General features: G+C 36.1%; 1 protein-coding gene across 7 annotated transcripts; it reads left to right on the top strand.

Moving 5' to 3' along the window:
- The first annotated feature begins 537 nt into the window (after positions 1 to 537).
- Positions 538 to 17,260, top strand: LOC18447053 (actin-binding FH2 (formin 2) family protein). Of its 7 annotated transcripts, none has more exons than XM_088854646.1 (18): positions 538 to 1,207; positions 2,567 to 3,270; positions 3,860 to 4,081; positions 4,221 to 5,842; positions 6,013 to 6,145; positions 6,545 to 6,616; positions 7,871 to 7,969; positions 8,123 to 8,156; positions 9,937 to 10,017; positions 10,137 to 10,187; positions 10,292 to 10,373; positions 12,005 to 12,080; positions 14,043 to 14,114; positions 14,199 to 14,315; positions 15,279 to 15,347; positions 15,490 to 15,556; positions 16,447 to 16,931; positions 17,021 to 17,260. In XM_088854646.1, exons 1-9 carry the CDS (start codon positions 1,135 to 1,137, stop codon positions 9,996 to 9,998), a joined length of 3,021 nt encoding a protein of 1,006 aa, XP_088710772.1. In that variant the 5' UTR covers positions 538 to 1,134; the 3' UTR covers positions 9,999 to 10,017; positions 10,137 to 10,187; positions 10,292 to 10,373; positions 12,005 to 12,080; positions 14,043 to 14,114; positions 14,199 to 14,315; positions 15,279 to 15,347; positions 15,490 to 15,556; positions 16,447 to 16,931; positions 17,021 to 17,260. The 7 variants fall into 7 exon arrangements, with proteins under 7 accessions (XP_088710772.1, XP_088710771.1, XP_020530859.1 ...); XM_088854645.1 differs by having other exon boundaries at positions 11,986 to 12,080; positions 14,057 to 14,114; XM_020675200.2 differs by having other exon boundaries at positions 11,986 to 12,080.
- Positions 17,261 to 17,836: the final 576 nt, after the last annotated feature.

Genomic DNA, 17,836 nt, shown 5'->3' with positions numbered 1-17,836 from the left:
GATGCCATGCAAATGAAGTACAAAACCTAGAACTTTCTTTCATCTTAAATTTCTCCTCTTTCTCTCTCTAATCTCTCTCTCATCGTCTTTCCTTAAAAATTTCGCATCAAAACATTTCTCTTTACTAAAAAATATAAAAAAAAGTTTGTATAAAGTTGCAACCTTAAATGTAGGATTACTGATGCACTGCAAAAATTCATGAATATGAAAAAAAATGATTACGAGTCTCAAAAATAGCCATCTTAAATTTCTCCTCTTACTCTAATATTTGAATTGTGCATGACACGCTCTCTCTAAAACATTTATCTCTATACTAAAAGTCTTGCATTTCGTTGCCGTTTCTTTCGCATGATTAATATTTCTCTCTGTAATCAAACTTTGAATTTAGATGTATGTTTTCTCTCTCTAGAATTGATTGTGGGTTTCTCTCTCCTCTCGGAGTATGTGTGTGTAACATTTGTAACGATGAAAACATGGAGTGACATTAATACCCGCAGAACTGGTTAAATGGATCAACTCCAACACAATCCCAAACACAAATAGAAATTTAGAGAGAGAAAGTAGTAAGAAAACGTGATCTCATTGATGAAAGAGAGAGAATGCTAGAGAGAGAAGCGAGGGAAATATGATCACAGTCAGAGAGAGAAAGTAAGAGAGATGTTAATGGGAAATAAGGAAGCTGCTCGATCCCTTTTGATTAATACTGGAAACCCCACAGATCTACGGCGAAATTTACGAGTCAGCCACTGCGTAAAAGCCTGGACCTAAAGCAAAAGCTCTGCAATCTCTTTCTCTCTCTTCACCTGTTGTTTCTCTTTCTTCCTCTCTCTAAATGGCTTCCTCCGATAAAAAGCAAACGCCGACCTTTGATCATGCCTTGAAATGACCGCAAGGAGATCCCTGCATCTTCTGACGACTCCACATTCTCCACACATGCAATTGATTTTTCTCGCACTATCCTCTCTCCTTTCTCTTTCTTATTTTGATCACATCTTCTGCTTTTCTGGGTGGAAGGAAATGGAGTTTTGGTTTCAATTTGTTTCCTGCTTCAAATGCGCCTCGGCTTCTGAGCTTTGAGCTCTTTCAATGATGGTTTATGGTTGAAAACTAGGGTTTGGATCTCTCAATTTGAATATGGCCCTGTTTCGAAAGTTTTTTTACAGAAAGCCACCTGATGGGCTCCTTGAGATCTCTGAGAGAGTCTATGGTATGTATTGGATCTGAAATATCAGTAGAATTTGATCATTGTTGGGTTTATGTGTAAATGGCTTTGTGTTTGATATAATTTCAAGAGTTTTTTTTTGGTTTTTAAAGTATTTGTGTTTCTCTGTGCTTTGGTGTAATATGTTGCATTTAAAAATTTCCGTTTTTGAAATTCAAGGATCTGTGCTTGAATTTTGCCATACGTTTTCTTTGATTTGGTCTAGGGTCCTCTGAGATATTAAGCTTTTGTTTTACTCCAAATTTGTGGTTTACATGTCATGTAATTTAGCAAAACTCATGCCTAATGCTGTGAGTTTCACATGTCATGTAATTTAGCAAAACTCATGCCTAATGCTGTGAGTTTCACAAAATTCAAGCACTTAATTATTCCTTTCTTGGTGAAATTTGCAGGCACCGATAACGTACTTGTTACTTGTATTTTCATTTAATGCTCCATTTTTTTTGATAAGCAATGAGCTATTGCCATTGTTGTCCTCAGTCTATATAAAGGGGTTCAACCCTTCATTGTCATTGTTATCCTCAGTATATGTACAGTGGGGACTTCTGTTGATAAAAAAAAGCATATGTAATGAAGCACACATCTATGGATTTCTTACCCTTCGTTTTTTTTTTTTTTTCAACTTTTTCAAATGTGGTTATGATTATTAATTAACAAAATTTTTATCTTAGTTCATTAAAAAATTGTGCTTCATGATTCTCCTAAGTATGTTAGCAATTGCAATGGATTATGTATCTCTAGTTTGTGTTTTTTGCATGAAATAGTCTATAATCATGGTTCATTTCTGTTAATATTGTGAAACCTTGAGCTTTATTTGGTTTCTTGTGCGAATGTGTCTGTGTGTCATTTTTATTTCTTTCATCTTTTTCATTTTAAATTAAAGCAACTCAAGTGTTTTTTTTTTTTTTTTGAGACAAACTTACCTTTTTTTATTTTTTATTATTGTAGATGACTATATTGTGGATAATTCTGAGAATGTTATGTATATATATTTGGTTTGATCTTGCTCTACTTTCCATCGAAAGAAATTGTTCGGCAAAGTATTCTTTAATAAATGGTAAAGAGGTTGAGCATTTTTTTGCACTTGTTTGGTGGCTTAGAAGCTAGATTTCTCTCTCCACTTGCCACTTCTTCCTGTAAATATGGTGATTTCCTTTGATTTGCTGGAACTCCTACTAAAATAGGAACTCCTAGTAAAATATTTGGTGCCTTTATGCTTCACAGATGTGCCTCCTTTTTCCCATTGCTCTTATTTCTTCTTCTCCTTTTTATAATGCTCACTATTCTTTTTTTGGTCAATTGGAAAAGAAAAAGGAATTCTTATTTTGTTTTTTGGGCATGCAGTGTTTGATTGCTGCTTTTCCACTGATGTTTTGGAAGAAAATGAGTACAAAGTCTACATGGGGGGAATCGTCAGACAGTTGCAGGACTATTGCCCCGACGCCTCTTTCATGGTCTTTAACTTTAGAGAGGGAGAGAGGAGAAGCCAGCTCTCCGACATTCTCTCTGAGTATGACATGACGGTAATGGACTACCCTAAACACTATGAGGGGTGCCCCATGCTCCCACTGGAGATGATCCATCATTTCTTGAGGTCGAGTGAGAGTTGGCTCTCTCTAGAAGGCCAACACAATGTGCTTCTTATGCATTGCGAGAGAGGGGGATGGCCAGTTCTGGCATTTATGCTTGCAGGTCTCCTTATTTACCGGAAACAATACACTGGGGAGCAAAAGACATTGGACATGATATACAAGCAAGCACCCAAGGAACTCTTACAACTATTGTCTCCATTAAGTCCAATGCCTTCTCAGTTGAGATATCTCCAATATGTTTCAAGAAGGAATGTGGGTTCAGAATGGCCTCCTTTGGATAGGGCCTTAACTTTGGATTGTGTCATCTTGAGGATTCTTCCAAATTTTGCTGGAGAAGGGGGGTGCAGGCCAATATTTCGGATTTATGGACAAGACCCATTTAACAATTCTGATCGAACTTCGAAGGTGCTGTTCTCCACGCCAAAGAAGAGCAAGAATGTTCGGCTTTACAGACAGGTGATGTAGATTTACTTTTCATTTTTATATCAAAGCTCCCATATTTGCTTTGGTGAATGTTTAGGACCTTTAGGTTTCCTAGGAAACACAATATGCTTTGGTGGTTTATCCAATTCGATGAAATTGCTTTGGGTTCTTTAAATAATTAAAAAAGTTGAAAGACATGAAAAACTCTGTCCTTGTATCATTCTTTCAGCTAATTTGGCTCATTGGGAACTGATATATGCTGATGAATTTTTTCTATGTTTTGGCTGGCAGTGGAAGTTGTTTAAGCCTATCTCAATGAAATTAAACACGTTTGATCACATTGTTTGGTATATTCTTGGGGTTTATGGTCTTGATTTAAATGGCAATGGTTTCTGTTTTTCCAAGAAAAAGTGGGGCTTGGAAATTTGTTTGTCATAGTGTCTTCCCATTTTTTGGGTCATTGAATTTCCTTTCATCCTCTATATTTGTTTTCTTGTGGTAATTGCGAGAATATAAAGTTTATGCAAATGCTTTGTCTTGCTGCTGCACGCACACACGTAGATTTATAGTCTATATTAGAAAACTTCACAACTTCCTTCTGATTCTTAGGCTTTGGTTGCAGGCAGACTGTGAATTAGTGAAAATAGACATTCATTGCCACATTCAAGGTGATGTTGTACTAGAGTGTATACATTTGGAAGAAGATCTCGAGCGTGAAGAGATGATGTTCCGAGTCATGTTCAACACTGCATTTATTAGGTCGAACATTTTGATGCTCAACCGTGAGGAGATTGACATATTATGGAATGCCAGGGATCGTTTTCCTAAGGACTTTAGGGCAGAGGTAGGTACCTGCCTCATGCTTGTTGGCTTCTAAATTTGTTGTGGCCTAGAAATTACCTAGTTTGTGTAACCTTTTTCGTATCAAGACAATGGACATAAAACCGTTAAGTTCTTTAATCTGATGTGGTGTTATTGCACAGGTTCTTCTCTCTGATACAGATGCTGCTGCTTCTGATATTACCACAGAGGCAGAGGTTGTGGAGGAAAAGGAAGGCCTTCCAATGGAAGCATTTGCTAAGGTGCAAGAAATCTTTAGCAATGCAGAATGGCTTGATGGAAAGGGTAATGTTGCCATTAACATTCTTCAGCAAATGACATCCTCAGATGCTCTCCAACAGAAGTTGAAAACTGGTGCTCTACAACCGAACCTGGAGAGTGCTGCTTCAAAGCAACACATAGGTTCCAAGGTTCTTCAAGAGAAACCAAAATCTGATGCGATGGAAGTCAAAACTGAGAGACCACCATCCTCAGTTTTGCAGAAACAGTCTGTTTCCCCAAATAATTCATTCTTGGCATCTGGTTTAACCAAACAACATAAGGTTCAACCACAGGAATTGAAGTCGGCACTTGCATGCTCCCCTCAACCAAAGACCATATCCAGACGTATGCCCCAATCTTCTCTCTCGAGCCCGGGGTCTCATAGTAATTCTCTTCCCAGTTCACCTCAACCCACTTCAAGATATCACAGCGCCCCTGCAGTTCTTGGCATTACAGCTCTTCTCCATGATCATGCTGCAAATAGAACCTCAGAAGATCCTGGGATATCTGCTGTTCCCTCTGTATTAGGTGGTAATTTGAATGTAAAGGGTGTAAATGCCTCACCACTAGATTCAAGAACCACTGCCCCGTTAACATCATGTGCTTCTTCCCCTTCAATTTCAACTTCCATTGCTTCATCTTTAACTGAAACCGCCAAGCCTGCAAGTCTTCCATCCTCCTCTCCTCCCCTTGCATCTCCACCGCCACCATCAACGGGAACTGAATCAAAAACTTTTCTAGGTCGTCGTCGTCCTCCTCCACCACCACCACCACCACCTCCACCACCACTACCTCCCTCGTCGGCTTCACCCCAACAATTTGCATCTTCAAAACCGGCACCACCGCCCCCTCCTCCTCCTCCTTTCCGTCAAGGAATTGCATCACCTGAGAGCCATTTTTCGTCAAACGTTCCATCCGCCCCACCTCCTCCACTTTCTAACTTTGGATCTTCATCCACCAAAGCATCAGTTTCTACACCGCCACCACCTCCTCCACCACCTATGAGAGTGGGTACAGCCTCATCAGCCCCATCTCATCCCCCTCCACCTCCTATGAAGTCATCTATGGTAGTTGCTCCTCCTCCTCCTCCTCCACCTCCTTGTCGGCATGGTGCATCTCCACCAGCAGCACCTCCTCCTCACTCAACACCCAATGCATCAAGGCCCGCTTCTCACAACCCTCCATTGACACCTCCTCCTCCTCCTCCTCCTCCTCCTGGGGGGCGGACTCCTATATCTCAAATGTCCCTGAGAGAAATTGGTGTTGGTTCTTCTCAATCTCTTTCTGTCGGTGCTAAAGGCACAGTGGGTGCTTATTCGTCACATGGTGATGGAACCAGTTCATCAGCCCCTGCACTTGGTGTTAGAAAGGGATTTGCTCGTGGTTTAGGGAATGCTCAATCGACAAAGAGGACCTCACTAAAGCCTCTACATTGGGTGAAAGTAACGAGAGCAATGCAAGGAAGCTTGTGGGCAGAGGCACAAAAATTTGATGACGGTACCAAGTATGAGAAGTACCTAGCTCAAAATAATTATCTCATACTGTCGTGTTTAAGTTATGTGCGATCAAATATATTATTATTTGCATAAATCTTTCATAAATATGCTCTGCTTGTCTCATTTTTTGTTTTTCTTTTCTTATTATAATAATTATTTTTTTAAATTTACATGCTAGAGCTCCTGAGTTCGATATGTCGGAACTTGAGAGCCTTTTCTCAGCCGCTGTGCCGAATTCTGATCGTGGTGGTTCCGGTGAAAAGTCAAGTCGACGTGCCTCTCTTGGACCCAAATCTGATAGAGTTCATCTGGTATATTTCTAGAAACTCTGAAGATTGTGCAGTATCAAAACATTTCTATTGTTATTCTATATATTGAACCACATTCTATTTTCAACTCAAAGTATAGTATGACACTTGTAATTTTCATGAAGTTAACTCTTTATACAGATTTTTTTTGCTATCTTAATAAATTTTATGAAGGTGGATAACTAAATTATATGCATATGCACATACGTATCGCAGTGAAAATTACAGATTGATATATATGTATGTATATAAGATTTCTCGTACTGTATTCTTGTAATAGATGTTTTGCTTTATGTCATTTTTCTTCGTGCGATTAGCAGTGCAATTTTTTTTGGTCCCTGGAGAAATAAAGCACCACGTACATACTCCAAAGCTTTTATGATCTTTTATTTGTCTTTGCAGATCGATCTACGCCGGGCGAATAATTGTGAAATTATGCTGACAAAAGTCAAAATGCCTTTGCCCGACCTGATGGTATACTTTTAGACCTATTGGTTTCTTGTGTCTTGCATCATCTAGGAAATCCATTTTGTTATTTAAATATAACCTTGCAATGCATTTGTTTGATTTGGTGTTCTGAGTAGCTAGAGAAAATGTTAGCAACAACTTGATAATCAGAGTAGACAAATCTGTTTTATTTGAATTATCCTCATCACTGGTAGTGATTTATGCCAAGTTTGTGTAAACTTAGTTGTTTCGAATAGTGAAATTACACATGTACACATACTCATACAACATCAAGACTTGATGGGAATCTTAAATATTGCATGGCTAGAGATATTGGTAAATTCTCTCTTATAAATACTTAACTGGAGCTAATGGTTTTCTTTTTGTCTGTTCTAATGTATACCCAAGGGCATATTATCCTGTTTGCATTTATTTTCCAGACATGCATCTAAGTAGGGAGAGAGGGGAAGGCTTGTTGAAACTCAATCTGGATCCTCTCGGTGTATACATAATTCTATCCTGTTGCTCACGATTCCAATTTTTACTTTGTATTGAGGACTAATTAAGGATATCTGTATTGTTTATCATCACTGAATGTCTGTAGAGGGAGTATGGTACAACAATGAAACCAATTCCAATTATAGACTCTCAAGCCTTGAAGACGAGTTCTGGACTATCCCTAAAGCCATACTCTTGGTTCAAGAAAATTCTGGATTATACAAAAAATAAACTCTTGTTGTGGGGTGTCAGTTTAGTATGTTGTCATATCATGATAGTTTATTTAGCTTTGGCATGCAAAAGTTTTAGCATCATATAAGTTCCTTCTTGTTTGCTTGATTGCAAAAAGAGCTAGATGAGTCTATCATTTGGTTTCCTATTCATGGTTAATATTTTTGTACATGGGTCAGCCATCTTCCTTCCATCTTGGACTTAGTGAGAGAGAGAGTCCAATTCATGAGGTTATTGAGTGATTCAATATTGAGGTTGTATACCTCAAGAAAATTGGTCATTGACTGGTTTACCAGTTTATTTTTTTAGTTACACTGGTCTTTTATTCTTCTGATGAGTGCTGCCCTTGAAAAAATCAGAATTAGTGTTGTAATTTCTGAATCTCTGATGCTCTGCCTGAGATGTATTCTAATTTATTTCGCAAGTCTTCTCTTTATTTTCAATTCCTTCTAAAATTCTGCAAAACATTTAGTTTTCCTCTATGATATTTGCAGAATGCCGATAATTTCACGACATGTTGCTTCTAATGCTTACTCTGATTTTCTTCTACAGAGCGCTCTGCTTGCCTTGGATGATTCGGTTTTAGATGTTGATCAGCTTGATAACCTAATAAAATTTTGCCCTACTAAAGAGGAAATGGAATTACTCAAGGTGGACATTCTTTTCTCAGTTTTGTTTATTGTAACAATCCCGGATGATATGTTAGAGGAATTTTTTTACTGTTTTCTTGGGAATTACTGGCATGTTTTTCATTATCACTGGTGAAACAATGCTAATGGTTTGATCCTACTGTCCATGTTTTAGGGCTACAATGGTGATAAAGAAAGCTTAGGAAAATGTGAGCAGGTTCGACTTAGTTCTCTTTTCCTGTTTTCATCTTGTTTTAAGTTGGGACATTGAACATGTAATATGGAGTGGGAGAGAGGCAGTAGATTCTGTCCTGGAATCTCATCTCTACCTGCATTTTTAGGAATCGGGATCCGAAAAGGTTGGGAGCGACCCCAACCTTTTGAAGATCACACTGTTCAATTTTTATTGAAATTAAAAGGTGTGGTATTGAAATGGTTATATATTTTTAGATTATACCAGTGTTTTCAGACTTGCCTTGGCCCCGGTACTCGGCCCTAACCCGAGGCAAGTTACTAGGGCAAGCCCGAGGGGAATCGCCTGAGTATTGTACAGGGCCCAAAAGCCCTTGAAAAATGAAAAGAAAATAAAAAATATTTAAAAATAAAATAAAATAGTAAAGATCAAACAAAACAAAAACAACATAAAAAGTCCAAATAAGCTTAAAAAGTATATAAAACATGGATTTAAAAGAATTAGTTTATAGTTGGCGACATTTAAAAAATCCAAATAAAGTGAAAAATATTAAAATAGGGCATATGGCAAGAAAAACTCACCTATCTTTGCCAAAAAATACAAATTACATATAAAACTTCTATACATCAATTCAATACCTTTATATATATATATATTTACAAAGTTTTTCTATTTTTCTTATATACCCTGAGTTATATAGGGGTACCTAGAGTAAATTAGCTCGACAAGTGAAGATGAGCAACTCGGCCGAGTCGGACAACACTGGATAATACTGTTTATATCTAGTTATTAGTGAAAATTATAAAACTAAGTGTAATCTTAATTTCTTGTGTGATCCCAAAAGGTTGGGATGGAGACTCCCAAAAGCTTGTGATTGAGCACCATAAAGGTTGGATCGAGATCCAAACTAATGCATTGTACAGATAGTGCTTCCTAGCATGAGGATTTTCTGGCCATTCGCGTTCCCCTTCTTTCGATCCCTAAACTGCTCCTATCCTGCTATTGATGTCAACAACTATGGAACAAAGTGACCATTTTAGCCATGATTGTTTTGTAGATATTTGAACATTAGTATTGAGTCTTTCCAAAGGCTTTCCTTCATCCTCCATTTACCTCTGTTGCAAACTGTTATTGCACACTGTTATTTCTTTTTATAACCCTTGAATATAAAATGCCATTTTTCTCAATATCTTCCTATACTGTAAATCTGGATTCAGTTATCGATCATATATATATATATATATATATATAGAGGGAGGGAGGGAGAGAGAGAGAGAGATTATCCTCTGAACTCTCACCCAAAATAAGGGTTTCCATCTTCCAAAATATCTAATATGTTTTATTTAAAATTTTTTGAAAAATAATTTGCAATGGAGAAGAAGTAGAACTGAATAAAAAATAAAACTTACTATAAAATTTAGGAAGGGCTTTTGTATGCTAATTATGCCTACCAAAATAGGAATGATAAAATTAGGAATTTCACAACTTCAGAAGAAAAGAAGAAGATAAAATTAGGAATTTCTATAATAGTTTTTATCCTATTCAAAACAAGAAAAATTTTAAAAATAGAAAAGGTAAGATAGAAAGTTACACAGCCATAAACTAATATTTACTGAATTAGTAATGAAATATACATAGAAAATATTTTTTTTATTGAGTACTTTAAAATTTATTTTTCATCTAATATCTCAGCAGGAGCATCATGCACTGCACTCCCATTAGCTAGTACCTTTTATTTGGCATTTGACAAGAAAGATATATTCATATGACATGCTGTGCACTCTCCATTTTTGCAGTTTTTCTTGGAGTTGATGAAGATACCCCGAGTAGAATCAAAGCTTCGAGTCTTTTCCTTTAAGATCCAGTTCAGTTCCCAGGTTGGAAGTTTGATTCTCTCTTCATTCTATATTATTTCCATTAACTTTTGTTTTCCAGAAACCTATGGTTTCCAGGCTAAAGAAATTTTATGGCTACTTTTCTCCGCTTATGTTGGCAGGTTTCAGACCTCAGGAATAATTTGAATATTGTGAATTCTGCAGCTGAAGAGGTGCCAACTTTTCTTGCTGATTTCTCTGTTTTGGAGTGATATAATGTTTATCTATGGTGTGCATCTTGTATGTTTCACTATTCATTGAATTTTTGGGTTATCAGATCAGGAATTCTGTCAAACTGAAGCGAATAATGCAAACAATCCTTCAACTTGGAAATGCTTTGAATCAGGGAACTGCAAGGGGTGAGTTGAAGATCATGGATCTGATGCTTGAAGTGATAGTGGAAGTTCTTGAATTTATATTCAAAATGGATTTGCATGCTTCAACCCTTCTTCCTTATTTCCATTAGTTAGTATCTAAGTGTTTTCGGTAAAGACCCATATTCATGAGCGAAAATATTAATTCTTTAAACTCTGTTCGCGATCTCAATAAAATGAACATAGAAATGATCGATAAAGCCATGGTTTTGGTTTTATGGATTCATTGGTGGAAGTAAGACTGGTCTAACAAGGGTGAGGACCTTCAACCTCTTAACCTGTCCCAAGCCCGGGTAAAGGAAGTGGTTGCATTATTTTGGCAGCGAGCATAAAACTTTGCCACATCTTGTCATGAATCCTGGAAGCCAACCCCGAATAATTAAAATAAGACTTGGATGATGATGATGATTGGTGGAAAAAGACACTTTCACAATAGTCAATGATTGCATTTACTCCTTGTAAGGCTTCTCTGCTTTCACATTACTGTACTAGTGGGCTACTTCAGAGATGCTGCATCTTTTGAAGAGCATGGAACTTATATAGCCATCAGGTTTTGTCATTTCTTTAGGGCTCTACAGACGTGTTGATTTGATGCGTCATCTCTGTTTTACCAAAAATTAGACTCAAGATGTGACTAAACACTGCATGCACAAATGCATGGATGCCTTATAAGGCCCATTTGGACGGAACAAGTTCTGGGGACAGGGCTGATTTCTTCTCTACCCAATTTTTATTGTAAAATTCCTGCATGGTCCTCTCTTACTTTTGTTAGTTGTCAGATTTTCTTGACCCTGTTTATTATGAAAACGCTTCCAAAATGGCAGCAGCTCTAAAAAAAACTATAAAAAGAAAAAACCAATAAAAACTGTTTTTCACTTGTTTGAAGAAACTCGCTTCCCTGTTGGAGTTGTTTTGCTATCCAAAAGGGGTGGAGCCAAATGTGGTTTACTTTATCACGCTTTAGGCTGAACAATGTGGACCTCTTCATATGCATTTATTTATAGCATGAGAATTACAGATGGCTTTTGAAGGCCGTAAACCAATGTTATCAAATTCGCTTCGCTTTGGCCGAAGAGGCTGAAGCCTTTGGTTTTTAAGCCTAAACCGAAGTGAAGAGCAGCATGGTGCTGCCGCTTCGGTCAGATTCGGGCTGCTTAGGCCAGATTCGGGTCTCTTCGGGTGTGCTTCGGCCGAAGCTTCGGGCTGCTTCAGCCAGAAAAGAAATACCTATATAAAAATATTTTTTAAAATTTTTTAATTGTTTATTTTAAAATTTTCTATTATTTTTATATATTTTATATATAAATATCTAATTTATTTATATTGAATTAAAAAAAAGTCCGAAGTCTTCCCCTGAATTGGCTGAAGCACCGAATTGCTTCATTTTTCTTACCAAACGGAAGAGGACTCCGAAGCGAATCTGAGAACATTGCCTTAAAACTATGATATCTCAAGAAATTATGGTTTTTGTTATTGTTTATTTTCATTTTTCACTTCTGTTTTGCAGTATGGTCCTATTTTATTTGCTTTTTCTCTGATTAATGTAATTTATTACTTTTACTGTGTCTAAGTCTGAATAGAATTTCACAATATGTAGGTTCTGCTATTGGATTCAGGTTGGATAGCCTTCTAAAACTAACAGATACCAGAGCACGCAACAACAAAATGACTCTCATGAATTATCTTTGCAAGGTGAGAATCTCTTTAATTAATGCATTTTATTTTCTACATAAAAAACGAAGTATTGTAATTCCCAAAAGTTTGTGAGCTTTAATCAGTGCATTATATTTTCTTTGTGTTTATCAGTAGTTTTTTCTTTTTAAGTTCTCCATCACAACAACATGGTAGTTATATTTTTCCAATGTGCCAACACAACAAAGGAGTAGGTTTTACTGGTGGTATGTCATCTGTCGTTCTTTTGTGTCATTTTAATGTTGCTTACAAGCTGTTCGTTGTTACCATTTTCTAGTAATGTGTAATCATCTAAATCTGATATTTTTTGGAGCTTATGGACTAGTGGCAAGGTGAATTCATCTTTTCAATTTTGTTTGGGATAAGTACTCTTCATCTTTCCTAATATTTAGATATTAGATTAAATTAGAACCAAAAGAGAACTTGGAGGCATTCTGGGGAACAACACATGATAGATAAAAGGAGAGGTTAAAATTGCATGATATTTTACCAAATATTTGTTTCAATGGAATTTAGTCATTCCTTTTTCAAGCCTCTTCTGAATTCTTCCAGAAAACCATAGAAAGGATATGGTTTAATTTTAAAAATATTGAATGTTATCTAGGGATTATATAAAGAACTGCATATTTGCATACAGATTTTGAATGTAGTCACGGAAACTGTTAAATTAAATAAGTGCCATTTAATTAAGGAAAAATTACTCTCAACTTTATGGGATGGATTCTGATTTGGTCAAAATTATGTATTGTCATAGAGGTCTGAACTGCTGTCAGCTGCATGATGGCTAAGTGGTGACTTGTGAGAAGTGAGTTTTATTGCAAAGAGCCCCTACAGTCACATGGATATCTATTTGATTGAATATTTTTTTTTCTTTATTTTTACTTTGATAACTGTAGCTAGCATTTCTTTGTGGTATTCATATTCTTCCTGTTAAGAGGGAGCAGCTGCTCTACTTACAGTAGAGCTCTTGAAGTTGTCATCAGCCTGTGTCTATGATGGAATTGTTTATCATGTGGAAGTATATAGGTGTGGAAAAAAGATGCTTTCTTTCAAATGCAGAGACATGACTAAATTATTGTCTAATATGTTAAAGAAACCGATTAGAATATGAGCTGGTTGTTCCTGAGTGCTTGTTGACCAACTTGACATGGATTGCTTACATCTCACAAGTTGGGAATTGTTGCATTTGCTTTTAGTTCCTTTCAATCAATTGTTTACATGTGGGGGTCCTAGCGAGTCGTAGTGAGGGCATTACAGAAGCAGTGATTAGAGTCCACAATAAAGTTGTTTAATAGTTGAATATCCAATAAGATCTTGAGGGGACATTTGACTTCTTAGACAGTTCCTTTTTTATACTCTCTTGTGGAGGTTTTAATACTATGGAACTATATGATGCACAGTTTTGATCTAACAAGTTGTTGCGACATGATCAGGTCTATGATCAAGTTTGTTGAGTAATACTTCACAAATCCAAAATACAAAGTATGTTGTGCTGCTGTGGAAAGATGTGTTGGTCGGTTTGAGTGCTTGACCTATTTTATGGATATAACCTACGTTCAAATGGTAGGAATTGTGATATATGTGAGTTGTTTCTTTAGAGTTGGGTTTGACTGTTAGGGCATTGTATATAGCAGTTCTGATACTTACAGAGAAAGAAAGAAATTGGAGTGGACTTACTTAGTCCCCTGGAACACCATGATCTCAATCAAGTTCTGTTGGGACATAATTTTCGCCAGAAATAATAAAATCTTTTTATCAATTTTCTTGTGAATTTAGTTAATATGTCTGCATGTTGCCTGAAATATGCGATTTATGTGAATCTGGTTGACAATGGTCAACGTTACAAGGTCATGTGATTTTCTATTTTTCTCTTCTGGATCTTGTTGTGTACAATAATTTCTTATGTCATTGCCTTCTATCTTAAATTCTTAATTCTCTGATTTATTATTTTACATTCTGAAGGTTCTTGCTGATAGGCTACCAGAACTTCTAGATTTTCACAAGGACCTTTTCAGCTTGGAAGTTGCATCGAAGGTACACAATGTTGAAGTAAGACTTCACTGATGCACATGCGTTTCTTTTATTTTGATGTCTAAGCTGTTCTTAACTTTTCTACAGATACAATTGAAGTCTTTGGCTGAAGAGATGCAAGCCATAAGCAAAGGATTGGAGAAGGTTGAACAAGAACTTACAGCATCTGAAAATGATGGTCCTGTATCAGAGAACTTTCGTAAGGTAATGGATATTTCATTAGCTATTTTGGATGTCATTTTGTTTGATAAAGGATTTGGTTAATATGGCTATTGTGATTCTAGGATCTTCTTGTGCGCAATAACATAAACGTTTAGAAGATTATGTGCTTGAGTATCCAATAGTGAAATGAATTTCACAAAGGGTTTTGGGATTCATCATTTTTAGAAGGTTGAAAAATGATGAAAGTCAATGACTCCTGTGGAACTTTTGTCACAACTCAAAATTTTTGACTGTATGTGTATATGCTATATAGACATCTGTGTACTTCTTATGAAACCAGACAGAGTCTACAAGTTGAAGATATATGGTTTTGGGATTTTCATTGTGTTTGTACTTCTGATCAAACGAAAACCAGGCATTTCCTGCTGGTTAAGCTTCCAATCAACTCAAGTTCATTGTGTCCACATTGTATTACTGTTTATGTAATGTGACTATAACGCATTGCGTTTGGTTAAGTAGAATCTAATTTCAGATAGCGTATCACACATGTTTGCAATTTTTATTGCATCCACAGCTAGCTACTCTGAACCTGCCCGAAATGATTTATGACTCAAGCATGTTTTCTTTGTTCTGGAAAAGCCTTTGGACAACCCTTTGTAATTGGTTTGTTTTTTTTATTTTTTGCTGTCTTTTATTTTTCCTTAGGGCTCGGGGAATCATGTATACTGCCATCTTGCCACTAATTGTATGTGCTGTTCTCATCTCCCCATTTAGATAATTTGGACAAAATGGGATGATTCAAAATTGATTCTAGTATTAATATTGATGTTCAATTATGGAAATTTACATTACTTGCAGCATTCCAGTCAATGTTAGGTAATTTTTTTTATTTTTTATTTTTTATTTTTTATTTTTTATTTTTTTATTATATATATAGATATATATATATTTTTTATTTTTTCATTTTCTAGGTTTTTGTTGCTTAAAAGCATACTTATTGTGCAGACCTTGAAAGGTTTCCTGGTTGTTGCTGAATCTGAAGTTCGGTGCTTGACTTCACTATATTCTGGAGTAGTAAGTTTATTATTTTAATTAATGGGACAAGTTTATCATTCTGAACTAGGAACATCCTTCTTATGGATACCATTCTCATAGTGCTTATTGATTTAGACCTGTCTCCTTTGCTCCTTACATGTTGTTATTGAATGCCAAACAGGGTAGAAGTGCAGATGCACTTGCTCTTTATTTTGGTGAAGATCCTGCACGCTGCCCTTTTGAACAAGGTATAATCCAATCTATTAGTTTGGTCCTTTCTTAGTTGGTCATCAGCAAATGAAGACAAAAAGTATGAACCAGAAAAATTTGTTGCAGTTCATTGGTTAATCTCCCTGAAAATTTAATTTTTGGTGCTTCAGTCACTCCAATTTTTTTTTTCAGAAGTCTTATTACTTAAGATCATTATATAATATTTCTCTCAAAAGATTATTATATACTATTACCAATTCTTCTCATTAAAGAGAATTTACCACTACCGAGCTGATGAGTTTCTGTAGATTTGAAAATGGTTCCATTATGTTAAATTGAATTTATGTCAGGCTTTTACATCCATCATCTTGTTACAACTTTACTCCTTATTTTTATAAATGCTCTATTCCATATTGTTTGGTAATGGCATCCTGATTTTCTCTCAAACACGAAAACTTTTCATGCCTTATTAATTCTCAGTAGATCTTGCCGAATCCTTTGTACATAATTATGACTCTGAAGAACCATGTGCTTATTGCTTGCATCATGACATTGTGAAGTCCGCATAAATCCAGCACCTTTGCGTACCATGTCTTTTGTTGTTTGATTGGTTACCAGCATGCAACTTTGCAAACTTTTTCCTTCTTCTTCCTTTTAATTACCTGTAATTTAATCTGACTACCTCAAGGTTGCAACAAGCCAGCATCAACCATGTTCCAGTTGAACCATGGACTTCATCTCGAACTGCCCCTGCCCTGCAACTTTAGTTGTCAATTGACAATTGGAGCAAAAAATATGCCATTTAGTGTAATTAAGAGACTTTCTAGAGAGATATCCTTTGTAGTGAGAAAACTTTCAAGTTTGGAGTTAAGTAAGCTTTTGTGAATTTGAGATTTGAGTATTGTTTGTTGATGCATGCTTTGTACAGTTGTTTCCACTCTCTTGAATTTCGTGAAAATGTTTGTGCGTGCTCATGAGGAGAACTGCAAGCAAATAGAGCTCGAGAGAAAGAAAGCACTCAAGGAAGCTGAAAGCGAGAAGATGAAAGTCTCTACTCCAAAGAGAGACACTGAACATGTAATGAGGTCCCCTATTCGGAGTGGCAACTTTAAGTAGCGATCATCTTTCTTGTTTGCTGAAAAGATACACACACCAAGTTATGAGATTTGCCCTTCTGGCTTCTCATTTTGATTTTTGAGTGTGCTCCAGCCGACAAGCAGTGGAGATAGAGGAAACACACCATAAAGAAAGCCTATTCCAAAGTGCTCACGAATTATAGTGCTTAAGATTGGGGTTTCTTGATAGCCATGATAAACTCAGGTGAAGGAAATTAAAGAAGTGTACATGTGAGGATAGACAAACTTTTTCTAGTTCTATGTTGTGGTTTAGCCGGCCTCCTTTGTATTTTATGAGGTTAGTATCTTATAAATTTTCATATATTTCTTTTTTGACAAAGATACAAGTAGCAGTGCTGATTTTTTCTCTCTTTTTCCTTGCAACAGAGGAAGGTCAGTGGATCACCATCGGAGCCATTTTGTAAGATATTCTCTTAACCCAAATTCTTCATATTGTAAAGTTTTTCTTAGATAAATAGTTTTCTCTTTACCCATGATTTTCTCCTTCTGGGTTGCTGTAAATCAAATTCAGTTTTTCCTGAGGAATAGAGGGATGTAACCAAGGTATTATTTGATGGATGCTAACAGTCTACTGCCCATGCTTTTTATTTCAGTTTCCTTTTTTTATATTCATGGGAGTGATACTTTTTTTTATTCTTATTTCTTTGACTTATTTTTATCTGATTTCTCTTTCACCTGTTAGAACCATCTTTACACCAAATGACCAAAAAGGTTTTTAAATAAAATTATTTGCATGATTAAGAAAACTATAAACTTATCTGTTTTCTTTTTTATTTGCTTTTTGGGAGCTAATGTACTGGTTGGTTTGACCAAACTGGTGGACAGTTTGCTGGTTCAGTATCCAACTGGTTTGGGTGCATTTGTTGGTATTTTTGGTTTTTGATATTTGTCATTAATATTCTGGTCTACTTTGTGTTGGACAATAATCTATTGTTTCTCAAAGCAATATCTATGGTTCTGATTCTTATGATGGGCGTCAAATAGAGGTGAAATGAGTATTTTTAAGACATATTAGCTGTTACTTTGACCATGGAAAAACTACTACTTAATCCCCTTTGAAGTGATTTGTGTGGTTAATTAGTTAAACCCAAACATTAATTAAATACGAAAGTGCAATGCTTGAGCAGCAAGCCAGCACAATAAATAAAGCTGAAATGTCTTTTAGGTTACCTAGACTGCCTA

Source organism: Amborella trichopoda, chromosome 12, assembly GCF_054954075.1.
Source record: "Amborella trichopoda isolate Santa Cruz 75 chromosome 12, AtrichopodaSantaCruz75HAP2 v2.0, whole genome shotgun sequence".
Lineage (NCBI taxonomy): Eukaryota > Viridiplantae > Streptophyta > Magnoliopsida > Amborellales > Amborellaceae > Amborella > Amborella trichopoda.
This window is presented reverse-complemented; position numbering and strand designations above follow the sequence as displayed.

Bases quoted from the DNA above. Each gene is read 5' to 3' on its own strand.
- LOC18447053 (XM_006857155.4), top strand. From the start codon at position 1,135: ATGGCCCTGTTTCGAAAGTTTTTTTACAGAAAGCCACCTGATGGGCTC. The intron at 8,165-9,936 runs GTTCGACTTAGT...CCATTTTTGCAG, and splicing joins GCTTAGGAAAATGTGAGCAG to TTTTTCTTGGAGTTGATGAA. The intron at 14,115-14,198 runs GTACACAATGTT...ACTTTTCTACAG, and splicing joins GCTTGGAAGTTGCATCGAAG to ATACAATTGAAGTCTTTGGC.